At 37.3% G+C, this 12,546-nt stretch overlaps 2 protein-coding genes across 5 annotated transcripts; both read left to right on the forward strand.

The window, feature by feature from the left end:
- Positions 1-13: 13 nt before the first annotated feature.
- Positions 14-2,993, forward strand: LOC110782402 (protein trichome birefringence-like 18). The gene is made up of 3 exons (XM_021986554.2): positions 14-528; positions 1,416-1,690; positions 2,021-2,993. Exons 1-3 carry the CDS (start codon positions 156-158, stop codon positions 2,834-2,836), a joined length of 1,464 nt encoding a protein of 487 aa, XP_021842246.2. The 5' UTR covers positions 14-155; the 3' UTR covers positions 2,837-2,993.
- Positions 2,994-5,004: 2,011 nt separating this feature from the next.
- Positions 5,005-11,880, forward strand: LOC110782401 (65-kDa microtubule-associated protein 3). 4 transcript variants are annotated; one of them, XM_021986553.2, is made up of 13 exons: positions 5,005-5,182; positions 6,491-6,598; positions 6,711-6,917; positions 7,458-7,709; positions 7,844-8,053; positions 8,144-8,299; positions 8,380-8,539; positions 8,626-8,777; positions 8,861-8,948; positions 9,430-9,503; positions 9,613-9,687; positions 9,924-10,221; positions 10,965-11,880. In XM_021986553.2, the coding sequence occupies exons 2-13, from the start codon at positions 6,527-6,529 to the stop codon at positions 11,417-11,419; spliced, it is 2,199 nt and encodes a 732-aa protein (XP_021842245.2). In that variant the 5' UTR covers positions 5,005-5,182; positions 6,491-6,526; the 3' UTR covers positions 11,420-11,880. The 4 variants fall into 4 exon arrangements, with proteins under 4 accessions (XP_021842245.2, XP_056694238.1, XP_056694237.1 ...); XM_056838260.1 differs by lacking the exon at positions 5,005-5,182 and adding an exon at positions 5,386-5,522; XM_056838259.1 differs by lacking the exon at positions 5,005-5,182 and adding an exon at positions 5,604-5,968.
- Positions 11,881-12,546: the final 666 nt, after the last annotated feature.

Genomic DNA, 12,546 nt, shown 5'->3' on the forward strand with positions numbered 1-12,546 from the left:
TTTAGCTGTCTGATTAGAGCAAGCCGTCGGCACCTCGGCATGATTAGATGGAAGCATAATTTCCATGTGCTGCTTAGGAAGGCATGGTGCATACTCTAGCTGAAGAAATAAAGTATTAATGGTTGGTTTAATTCAGAAAACACAAGTTTGCAGCCATGGTTTCAGCTAAGTCCAGAGACTATTCTATCTCCTCAAACTATCGAAGGGTAGCCTCTTCTATTGCAATTTTGGTCGTGTTACTTACAGTATGCGTAACCTGGAATTCTTGTATTATATTGTCACGACCTGATTATCGCTTGGTTACTCCAAAGTCTTTTTTTGAGGCTACTCTTGCAGAAGATTCAAATTCAGTTGAATCCCATGAAGGTGGCCATGTAATTAAATTGGTCCATGATGAGGTGTCAGAAGCGGAGGTGGAGGCGGAGGAGGCGGCGTCTACAGAAGTAACTGAACTTGTTCCAAGTCAAACAGAAAGCAGTGAAAGTTCTGATAGTCAAACTGCAAGCAGTGAAAGTTCTGATGATTCAGGTTAGTATTATTGCCTTAAATTATTTTACCAGTTTACCTTCTTGTGTATATTTCTGCTTATGTTTGGTCGTGTTTTCTTTAAATTTGGTTCAAGGGTCACCAACCTTTAACTAGTAATGCATTTGTAAAGTATGCTTGCTTACATGTTCTTTAGATTTGCCAGTTGACTAAAAGTTGGTTGTTAAAAAGAAACAGATGCTTAATTACAGCATTTGGGGTTTCGGAATTAGTACAGTGTGTGGTATTTGTATTAAGTACTGTCCAACAAATTGTTTTTACGGATGACAGGACAAACACGAGTTTTCTACTTAGATTATCACGAATTACATTATGATCAAATTACTACAGTAGTTTACCATAATGTGATATTAAAGACATGTTCGAGTCATATTCCAAGTTTTCCAACACTAGCAGTGTAGCAGCCGGATTTCATAATTGACACAATTTGGACTCTTTTCGAAGGAGCTTGTGTGCAGCATTAGCCAATCTGTATTGACTTTTCAAACTGATTTTCTCCATCCTTCCTATCTTTCCTCTTGGGTCTGATCATGGGTCAGTCCGAGCTAATAAAAGTTCTCCCATTTTGGCCTAAGCATTAAACCGAAAAGTTCACCCATTTTGGAAAATGACGGTCTAAACCAGCCTGAATCTGTTCGGGTCAGATTAGGCTGGTTATGAACTTAAGAACAGCTCTATATTGTAATTCTTGATTGCACTTTTTTGCGATGTGTGAATTGTGATCGCCTGATTATTTGTAGTTCTCTGTGCAGTACTGCACTTAATCATGGTATCTTTGGTTGTTTCTAAGTGTAAATTGTTGAAGTCAGGATGTGATCAAATAATTTCAGTTCGAATTTTAATTTCTATTTTCGCTGTTAAACTTGTAGATTGGGATCTGTATGACGGGCAATGGTACTATGATTCTGTGGGGCCTTTGTACACAAACAACACGTGCCCTATCCTTAGTCAGAACCAAAATTGCCAAGGAAATGGCAGGCCGGACAAAGAGTACGAGAACTGGAGATGGAAACCATCGCATTGTGAACTCCCAAGATTTAACGCCACCAAATTTTTGGAGTTGATGAGTGGGAAAACTATCACTTTTGTTGGTGATTCTGTTGCTCGAAACCAGATGGAGTCTCTTTTGTGCATACTATGGCAGGTAAACTCAGTCTTTTCTTTATCGCTGCTTTCTTTTCGACTGGAAGATTGCTTGGCTGGTAATCCCTGATCCAACCCGATAACCAGACTCGAACCCGACCTGAAGTTACTGATAGAAACCCGAACCTGACTTGAACCGAACCCTGAAATCGAACTGATTTGACCATTCATATTTTGTAATAATATTAAGTTTTACAATATTTCTGATATTTTTTTACACAACCCGAAATCCACCCGAAACCAAACCCAAACCTGACCCATTGACCGGAATTGCCACCCCTAAGATTATTGTGCGTACTTTTCTCATAAGTTTTATCTTCATGGTTGTTAGGTTGAAGTTCCAGAGAATCATGGAAGCCGCCTCATGCAACGCTGGATTTTCAAATCAAAGTCGGTAACAATACTCCGTTTCTGGTCTGCATGGCTTGTACATCACACTACAGAACCTTTCAGCTACGTTCCTGACGGAATTACCAAGATCCACCTAGACGTTCCAGATGAAACCTTCATGCAACTCGCACCAAAATCAGACGTGGTCATCTTCTCCAACGGCCATTGGTTTCCCAAACGTTCAGTCTATCTGTTGAACAACGAGATCGTTGGAACACAGTTGTGGACCCCACCACCAGAAAATGATCAGCCAATGAAAATAACCACCACTGAAGCATTTGAACTATCTACTGAGACTAGCTTAACTGCTTTGGCTACTCATTCCAACTACACAGGGTTAACCATAGTAACATCTTATTCACCTGATCACTACGAGAATGGTGCGTGGAACACCGGTGGATCATGCACGGGGAAGGATAGTCCGTTAATGCCGGGTCAAGTCGTGGAGCACGAGTACACGAATATCATGCATGATAAACAAACTACGGGCTTCTACCGGGCTGTTAAGAACCGGACAAATAAATCAAAATTGAAGTTGATGGATATTACAGAAGCTTTTAAGTACCGTCATGATGGTCATCCGGGTCCATACCGGAACCTTGACCCGAACAAGATCACGAAGAGGAGCCCGAAAGGGCATCCACCTCCACAAGATTGCTTGCATTGGTGTATGCCGGGGCCTGTTGATACATGGAATGAGTTTATGCTTGAACTTATCAGAAGAGAGTTTGAAGGTAACCAAAACTCTGCCTTTTAGGGTCCGTAAGTCCGTTTGGTATCGTTTTTTGTTTCCATTTTTTTTAAAACTAAAAATCAAAATATGAAAACCACAAAAAGTGGTTTCACGTTTTTTGTTGTCAGTTTTCAAAATCAACATAATTATTATATGTATGACTATTTTTTTTATGATTCAATCTAAATTGTATGACTTTGAAAACCCAAAAACTAAAAACTGGAAACTTTTAGTGATACCTAATGAGCCCTAAAGTTTCTGAAGTCTGGTAATGATCTTGTATTCTTGAATGAGACATTCTCATTCATCTGTTGAGTTGATAGTAAGTTCGTGATTCTCGTTCTGAAAATCCTTTGTAAAGTACACCGTGTAATTGAAATTTTCGTATATAAATGGATATGATTGGATAATGATTTTCGATCCAAGCTCAGCTGTACAAATATTCTCCATGGATCTGACAGTGTAGCAGTGATGCAGCATTTGGATAGAGGAATAATCTGCATGTGCTTCTTAAGAACAATTACTTGGTTAATTAGTTGTTTAAATTTGGATTAATGCACATTATATTTAAGACTTTAGTTTACTAATTGGTGGTCTTGACTTATCCAGAAATATTTTGTCTGATCATTGCTGTATCTGAGGGAAGTTTCTTCCTTGGTGATAAACCAGATGTTTGTGCCATCTGAAGTAATCTGCACTACCAGTAACTAAATAACTAACTATCCATTGTACGGCGTGTTCAGACGTTGTATTTCGTACTGTGATGCTTATTTACGATGTTTCTCGTGGTTGCTTTGATTCGCCGCATTCCTAAACATTGTTGCAGTAATAGGAGGATGAGAAATGACTGGGTAGAAATGAAGAGCTAGAATGCCAGGAAAATGGTTGGAGAATGGAGAGGTTGACTGAGAGAGGCAAAAGTAACTTTTTGTTGGGAGAAAGGGTAGTTTTGGTATTTCCATGTGTGTATAAAGAAAAAATCATCTGCATTTAGAAACTATGATTTTATTGGACAAAGAAAATAAGAAAAAACACGTGCTTACCAATGACTATTCCACTTTTAAAAATACAAAGATTTTTGTCTAGGGAAAAATAAACTTTCTCGTCCTACTTTTTGAATTCTAAAACCAGGTCAGAAATCAAAGAATAAAAGGATGTTAAATTCCTGAAATGGCGAGCAAGAGTAAATTGAAGATCGGTTGAGCTCTTTTCTAGACGCCCTTCTAATTGAAATGCTCTCTCTAGTCCCTCAACTCCAGTTATGTATCTTGTAGATGGTCGTTGACTACGACCAGTTCTAAGATTCCCCTACCGTCGACCACCTCCTCTCTCAACTCACCTCGCCTTTCATCCGCTTCCAACATGGATGTTGATACTTCTGTTGCTTTGCCTTCACTTGTTTCTGATTCTTCGCATCGCGTGCATAAACACTAGTTCGACGGAATCTTCTTCTTAAGTCTACACAAGAGATCAGGGTGGCCTTCTAGGGTCCCAACAGGTGTCACGATCAAGGGTAGTTTCCTGTATCTCCACTTCTTCGCCGAAAATTTCAATTTCTAAATCCTCTCATTTTCCATTTCCAGGTGGTGAATTAATATTAAAATAGACAGCTAGTCTACTATAAAACCATCTGATATAACTTCACGCACTTAACTGTCATACCATATTTATTACGAGTAGTACAATATTGGGGTATGAAATGGGTGACTAAGCATGATCTCTCGCAATCTATCTTTTACAAGAATGTGTATAAATTATCCAAATAAAAGACCCCTCCCATTTAAAGATGTCACTTAGCTAGGCAAGCCCAGGACAAGACTCGACACAGGCGCGAAAAAAGCACAGTCTGGCATGAGTATGAAGTCTTAGCCAGTGGGCTGAGCCCGATCCACAATTTATTTTAAAAGAAGCACGAAAAATCACGACACGAGACGACAAATCACGTTAAGTTGAGTAAAGTTAAGCTTAGGCACAACGACCTGACCCGACACGAGGGAACGTGGACTTAAGTCGTATCTGAGCCACATTTTTTTAATTTTGGCATGGCCCGACACATAACAAGTGAATTTAGCATTTTTTAAGCCCATACAGACACGTGAACTCGGCTTGAAGTCCGGCCCGGCCCGACCCGACCCATAAGGCCATAAACATCTTTAATCCCATCTCCTAATTCAATAATCCAAATCCAACGCTCCCCCCTTTTCCTCCTCTGTAACGGTCGAATTTCTCAAAAAAACAGTGTTTCCCTCTCTCAATCTCCCATACCTAGTATTACCTTCTCATCAGTCATCATCTCCCCAACCACATTTTTCTCTCTCCTACTCTGCAAATTTCGCCGACATTTTTCCTCAATTTGATTTTCCGTACAAGGTTAGTGTTTCAATTAACCTCTTAATCCTCCTCCCCCGATTTTTTCGCTTTCTGTCGGTATATATTTTCTTCCTAAAATTACTATTTTTAGCTTGTTTTTCTACCAAACTTGCAATTAGCTAAATATTATTTCAATCGAGCTAAATTAGAGCTCCCGAAACCCTAACTTTCTTTAATTCTACCCGTTGTTTGCCATTATTTAGGTTTTTTTTTGTTAATTTTTGTTCATAATCTGGGAAATGTAGTACGGAATTCGAATGTTTATGCATTTGTGTCAAGAAGATCTGATCTGAATTGGAAATGTTGCCTAATCTGCATTTTCTCATCTTCCGCAATTAGGGTTTGCTTATTATTATTATTATTATTATTATTATTATTATTATTATTATTATTATTATTATTATTATTATTATTATTATTATTATTATTATTATTATTATTATTATTATTATTATTATTATTATTATTATTTTAATTATTTTTCTGTTAATATGAAACTGTTGCTTTGCATTTTTCACTATAATGTTGCCTTTTTGTTGCGGTTACTGATTTTAAATTTTTATTTGTGATGCGTAATAATGTGTTTTTATGATGATTAAAGTGATTCGGCGCAATTATAGGGTGCTAGATTACAATAGTAGCTCATAGATTTTGTCATAAGTGCCTTTGGTTTAGCAGCTTCTTGAATACATCAACTGGATTTTATTCCAGGTAGGAAATCGAGCTTATATTATCGTAACTTAGTGCGGGCTCGTACCTCTTTAGGCCAAATTAGTGATAGCAGTGGTAATTTGAGCTTATTGAGTCAAATTTTGAGCTCTTCTGAGTAGTTTCTGTTGTAGGAATTTGGGTACTTATTATGGGGTTTGATTGAATTAAAGTGATTCCGTGCAAATATGCAATTGTAGGGTGCTAGATTTACAATAGTAGCTCATAGATTTTGTCATAAATGCCTTTGGTTTAGCAGCTTCTTGAATACATCAACTGGATTTTATTCCATGTAGGAAATCGAGTTTATATTTCGTAACTTAGTGCGGTCTCGTGCAAATTAGTGACAATAGTGGTAATTTAAGCTTATTGAGTCAAAATTTCAGCTCTTCTGGGTAGTTTCTGTTGTAGGAATTTAGGTACTTCTTATTGGGTTTGGTTGAATTGTATAGTTGTCGTGCTCTTGTGGTACTTGCGCATTGTGCACCCGAGTGCAACCATATTAGAGTTCAATATTGGTTCAATTTTCAAATGCAGTTCTTTTACTTTCCTAATTTGTTAATTTCTCTTTGCTTATATCTCTCAATGTTCCTGCTGCAGGTCAATACGTTTGGTGGTTAAAGAGAGCTCTTTACGATGGGTGGTATACAGAATGATGCTCTTTCACAAGCGGAAACCACTTGTGGTTCTCTTTTGTATGAACTTCAGGTATGGTATAATACTATAAGCTATTGCTATTAGCGATTAGCGATTCAAGGATAGTTGTTCGGATTACTGTGATTTTCATGGGATTGACTTTGTTCCATGTGTTTATATTTAGATAATTTGGAATGAGGTGGGCGAGTCTGAAACAGCCAGGGATAAGATGTTACTTGAGCTTGAACAAGAATGCCTAGATGTATACAGGAGAAAAGTAGATGTGGCTAACCGCTCGAGAGCTCAGCTACGACAAGCTATAGCTGATTCAGAGGCAGAACTTGCAGCCATTTGTTCTGCAATCGGAGAGCTTCCTGTACATATCAGACAAGTAAGAGTTGATATAATTAAGGATTAGTCACCTTTAGTTCTTTTATAATGCTTGAGTATGATTTCTTGTTTCAAAGAGCTTCATCTAATTCCTCCAAGATGTGATGTATATAAGCTACATTTTCATTTCCAAAAGAGTTGCATGCTACTCTTGTCAGTTGTCATTTACCATTATCAAAGCAATTCTATTTAACGCCCTTGATGAATCTTTTTAGATTCAAAGACTTGATTAAGAAGATGCATTTAGATTTTAGAATTAAATATTTGATCAGTTCTAATTAAATCAGGGAGGGGAACATTTCTTCCGTACAGTATCTGTTAATGACAATGCATGAGGGATGAATTAATTGAGTTATGCAATTCAGACTGACCCTTGATGAATCTTTCTAGATTCAAAAACTTGATTAAGAAGATGCATTTAGATTTTAGAATTAAATCTTTGATCAGTTCTAATAAAATCAGGGAGGGGAACATTTTCTTTCGTACAGTATCTGTTAATGACAATGCATAAGGGATTTATTAATTGAGTTATGCAATTCAGACTGAGCAAAAGGCTGGAAGCTTAAAAGAGGAACTCAACTCCATTCTTTCTGGACTAGAAGAGATGCGGAAAAGAAAAGCAGACAGGAAGAATCAATTTCTCGAGGTCATTAGACAGATTCAGCTGGTGTCCACCGCAATTTATGGGTCGACTGGATATGATTGCTCAAAGGCAGTTGCGGATGACAACGATTTAACTCTAAGAAGGCTTGAAGAATTGCAAAAACAGCTGCATTCCTTGCAAAAGGAGAAGGTACATTTGTTTTTTTTAATTAATTATGCTTCTTTCTCTTCAATTTAAAGGTTCAGGCTGTGTTGATTTATCTAGAAGTAAAACCTATAGTCTATAACATTTTTTCGTGATCTTACTCGTTCATCAACTTGCAGAGTGATCGCATGAAACAAGTCCTGGAGTACCATACTGAAGTGAGCTCATTGTGCTCTGTCCTTGGATTGGACATTAAGGAAACTGTTAAAGAACTTCATCCTAGTTTAGCTGATTCTGAAGAAAACTACAGTATAAGTACTCAAACACTTCAACAACTGGAGTCTTCCATAAAGAGTTTGAGGGAGCTTAAGCTTCAGAGAAGACAGAGGGTATATAAACTTAATATTTTGGATTATTTTTCTTGTAAGTGAATGTCTTATTGGCTAATCTGTTCTGTTTCGTTAATTTAACTTGTGCAGCTCCAAGATCTTGCTACTATGTTGCTGGAGCTCTGGAATCTGATGGATACACCAGTTGATGAACAACAAGCTTTTCAACATGTTACATGCAATATTGCTGCTTCAGAGGACGAGATAACTGACCCCAACATGCTTTCAGCAGATTTTATTAAATATGTGAGTTACAAACCCCTCTTATCTTCAGATGGTTTAGGAATGGTTGATCTCACCTAAAATAAATTTATGTACTTGTGCAGGTTGAGGCTGAAGTTTCCAGGTTAGAAGCGCTGAAATCTAGTAAGTTGAAAGAGCTTGTCTTGAAGAAGAGGACAGAGCTAGGTGAAATTTGCCGGAAGACACATATAATTCCTGTATTAGATGGCGAAACAGAGAATCTCATTGAGGCAATAGAATCAGGTAACTTGCTGTTGGGCTTTTTAATGTTTATTTTACTATTTTGTGCTGATTTGTTTTCCCACAATGTTTAACCCTCTTTTGTATAGGAGCTTTGGACCCTACTTCTGTCCTCGAACAAATGGAACTAGACGTTTCTAAGGTCAAAGAAGAAGCATTTAGCCGCAAAGAAATTTTGGAAAGAGTTGAGAAGTGGTTATCTGCCTGTGAGGAGGAGGAATGGCTTGAACAATATAATATGGTAGTTTTCTTGGTTTTCCCATAACTTGCTTCTTCTGTTATTATGTTTTTAAAGTGTTGACCAGTGCTTCATTTCTATTTCAGGATGAAAATCGATACAATACAGGAAGAGGTTCTCATCTTATTCTCAAACGTGCAGAGAAAGCTCGAACTTTAGTTACTAAGCTTCCAGGTATTAAATTATGCTGTATTGTTTTCAATGCATGATTCACTAGAATGAAACGTAATAAAGGTTAGAGGGCTGAAAGGAGTCCCCAATTTTAATGGTGGGACTATGAAATCATTTTGCAATATCACTAGTATGTACATTTTAAGAAGAATATTTATAAATGTACTAAAAGTAAATGAACCAGATAGGCTGACAGATATGAGATAACCAGCTTAAACTCTGGTTGGCAACGTGATAATTAGGAATGTACGTAGTAGTTGAGATATGATATGAGGTTAGCCAGTTCAATTTCTGGTTGATCAACATGATAATTAGGGATGTAGTTGATATATGATTCTGTAGCTGTTCAAAAGTTCCAAGTTTAAGGTTTTCAACTGTTAACGGTGTGTAGTGTTTGCAAATATCTGTTTCAACTGACTGATCTGTTGCTGGCTGGTTTAACAACCAATTTCATATGATTTACATTATGCTTGATTCCATGTAGGGATGGTGGAGGCTCTGGCTGCAAAAACTCAAAATTGGGAGGAAGAAAGAGGTCTCGAGTTCCTATATGATGGTGTAAGTATATATACCTTTGCAAAGGAAGTCTTAATTGTAAATTTGTTATATTTGTCCTTTTCAACCTGATTATTAATTTCAATGTAACACTTGTTGATGTATCGATCAGACTCATCTTCTTTCTATGCTCGAGGAGTACATTATATTACGACAGGACAAGGAACAAGACAAGAAACGACAGCGGGTATGAAGAGCATTAAATTCTTTCTTTTCCTTCTTAATTCTGATACATAGTCTTTACCTTGTCTTACTACTCCCTCCTTCCTCAAAAGTTGTCCAGTTTGCTTGGTCATTTACGTGTAAGAACAAAGATTATCGTGTATCTTGTTAGATTCGTTTCAATTTGTATTTTTGGAGACTGAAAAATCAAATGTCAAAAGAAAGTTTATATAACCATGCATTTATCATATCTGATTTTAGGAACAAAAGAAACTTCAAGGGCAACTGATTGCGGAACAAGAGGTACTTTTTGGCTCTAAACCCAGCCCGATGAAGTCTGCAAAGAAAAGTTCTAGAATTTCTACGGGAGCAGGAAATGGTAGAAGGGTTTCTGTTGGAGGAAATAATTTGCTTCAAACACCTAGGCCTAACTCATCTCAATCAGCTAGAGGAACACCTATTGGAGGAAATGTACATCAAACACCTAGGCCCGATTCATCTCATTCAGGCAGAGGAACACCAAATTTCCGGCCTTCTAGAAAAGATGACAACATAGCTGGTAAGTCTTTTTTTGGATACTCCCATATTTCTGATGCAAATTTGTGGCCCCTGCATCTGATGGTGTGATTTTTCTAATCCTGTGGTGTACCATATATAAAGATGGCCGTGGGACGGGTTGGGCTTCGGGCCGGGCCCATCCCAAGCCATCTCTACATCTTGTCGGGCTGGGTCGGGCCGAAAATTTCAAAACAGGGCCCAGGCTGTCGTGCCTAAGCCTAGTTTTACTACATTTAGCGTGCTTTGTCGAGTTGTGCCGTGCCTTGTTGTGCTTTTCCAAAAAAAATGCGGCCCAGTCCTGGCCCATGACTTTGTGCTCGTGCCGGGATGGGCTTTTTGTGCCGGATGGGGTCGGCCCCCACAGCCATCTTTAACCATATATACACTTTTGTCATGATGCATACAATTTCTTAACTGGAGTATTAAGAAAAAATGCATTGGGCGAAAATATAGTACAGAGAAGACTCCTCTGGTAATGGTAATTTTTCATTGAGAAAATTTGATGTTGGATTAACAATTTTGGTAACACATCAGTTTTTACTGTCGAGCCAGTAACTTCTTGGTTGAGATCATGTCCCATTTTTGCTTCTCAACTTGTTCCCACCTCCTGCTAATTATGGCATGTCATCAACTTAATCAATTATTTGATGTTATTGGTAAATGCAAATGTGGGTCAACTAGAGATTATGAGACATAGAATGGGATAGAGGATTCCTTTATGATATTGTTTTACTGCTTTTGCAGTTCAAAGAGTTTTGGACAGAAACTTCACCTTCAACGGTCGTGAAACAGAACCAGCAGCAATTCGAAGACCTTTCTCTCCCATTTCTTCCACGGCATCAAAACGAGCACACGACGACTTCTATGATGACGACAATGCCATTCAACAGAAAACAACAGCCTACCAAAAAGAAACATCTCAGCAAATATTTACAACACCCTCAAAAATTTCTACTGCAACAGGTGAAGAAAACTGTACTCCAAAAGTAATGCATATTCCTGAACCTGCAACACCTTCAACAGTTTCAGCTCCAATGCACACATCAATGACACCTGCGCCTCTTCGACAACCTGATTTTCATGATGGTGATAATAATTCTGTGGAAGAAACTGATGAAGAGATTGAATACTCATTTGAGGAAATAAGAGCTGGATTTGTGCTGCCTAACACACATCTAAAAAGAACAGTACAAGTGTAAAGGTATAGAAAATCTTAGAACTTAGAATCTTAGATGAGATTCCTTCTATGAGATTACTATTCGTTGTCACATTGTTCAAATTACACTATGAACGTAACTATTGATTCTGGATGGAGTTCATAGAAGGAAAGAGTTATATAGTTACTCAAATTGATGGAGATAAGTCAAACTATATCTGTTGTCACATTGTTCAAATTACACTATGAACGTGACTATTGATTTTGGATGGAGTCCGTGGAAGGAAAGAGTTATATAGTTACTTCAAAATTGATGGAGATAAGTCAAACTATATCTATTGGCTTCTTCATCTTTCATGCAGTTGTAAATTACACTACTATGCTGCATTCTTCATCTCTTTTTGTTGCTTTAATTTTTGTCATTTCTAAAGTTGTAAAATACTTTCTATTTTGACAGTTCATAATCGGCAAATGTGGCGAATTAGCCCCACAATTTATGTGTCATGTGATGTGCATAATCTTTGGCTTTTTTTTTTCTTTTTTCTCTTTTTATATTTTGGTAATTAGAGATTTATTGTTTGAAATATTGGAAGAGTTAATTGGAGACTCCACCTAGGTAGGTGGTCATCACATGACTTGTATTTTATTGGGAAATTTTCACTATCTGCTTTGTTTGGAGTACACTTCACTCCAAAAATAATGATGTCACCCAAGAGAAAATGTAGAAAAATTAGTGATTATTTGAAATTTTCTAAGTAATGAATACTAATTAATGATTATGACACTCCTTTTAAAGGCAGATTAAACAAATATTATGAGAAAGATATTGGTTGATTGAGTGCCGTAAATTTTGGTTTTGGGAAATTTCTTAGAATCTTTTAACATGAGTAGATTTTTGTTTTTACTTTTCGTACATGATTATTTTCTTTATTTTGAATTTTTGTCTCAATTTTCTTACAATATTTCCCCCTTGGCATATAACCCGAATAATCTTCATCTCCCCTAAATGGCGGGATTCAATTTTTCAGGGATTGTAGTTTTGACACTTCAGCTTGGATATCTCATATCTCATACCGAGTGGAGTATATCAGACCCGAATAATAAAATACCTAATAAAAAACATATCCGAAAGTCGCAAACATAACTCCCTAAAGTTGTGCAATCACATAC

Source organism: Spinacia oleracea, chromosome 3 (genome assembly GCF_020520425.1).
Source record: "Spinacia oleracea cultivar Varoflay chromosome 3, BTI_SOV_V1, whole genome shotgun sequence".
Taxonomy (NCBI): Eukaryota; Viridiplantae; Streptophyta; class Magnoliopsida; order Caryophyllales; family Amaranthaceae; genus Spinacia; species Spinacia oleracea.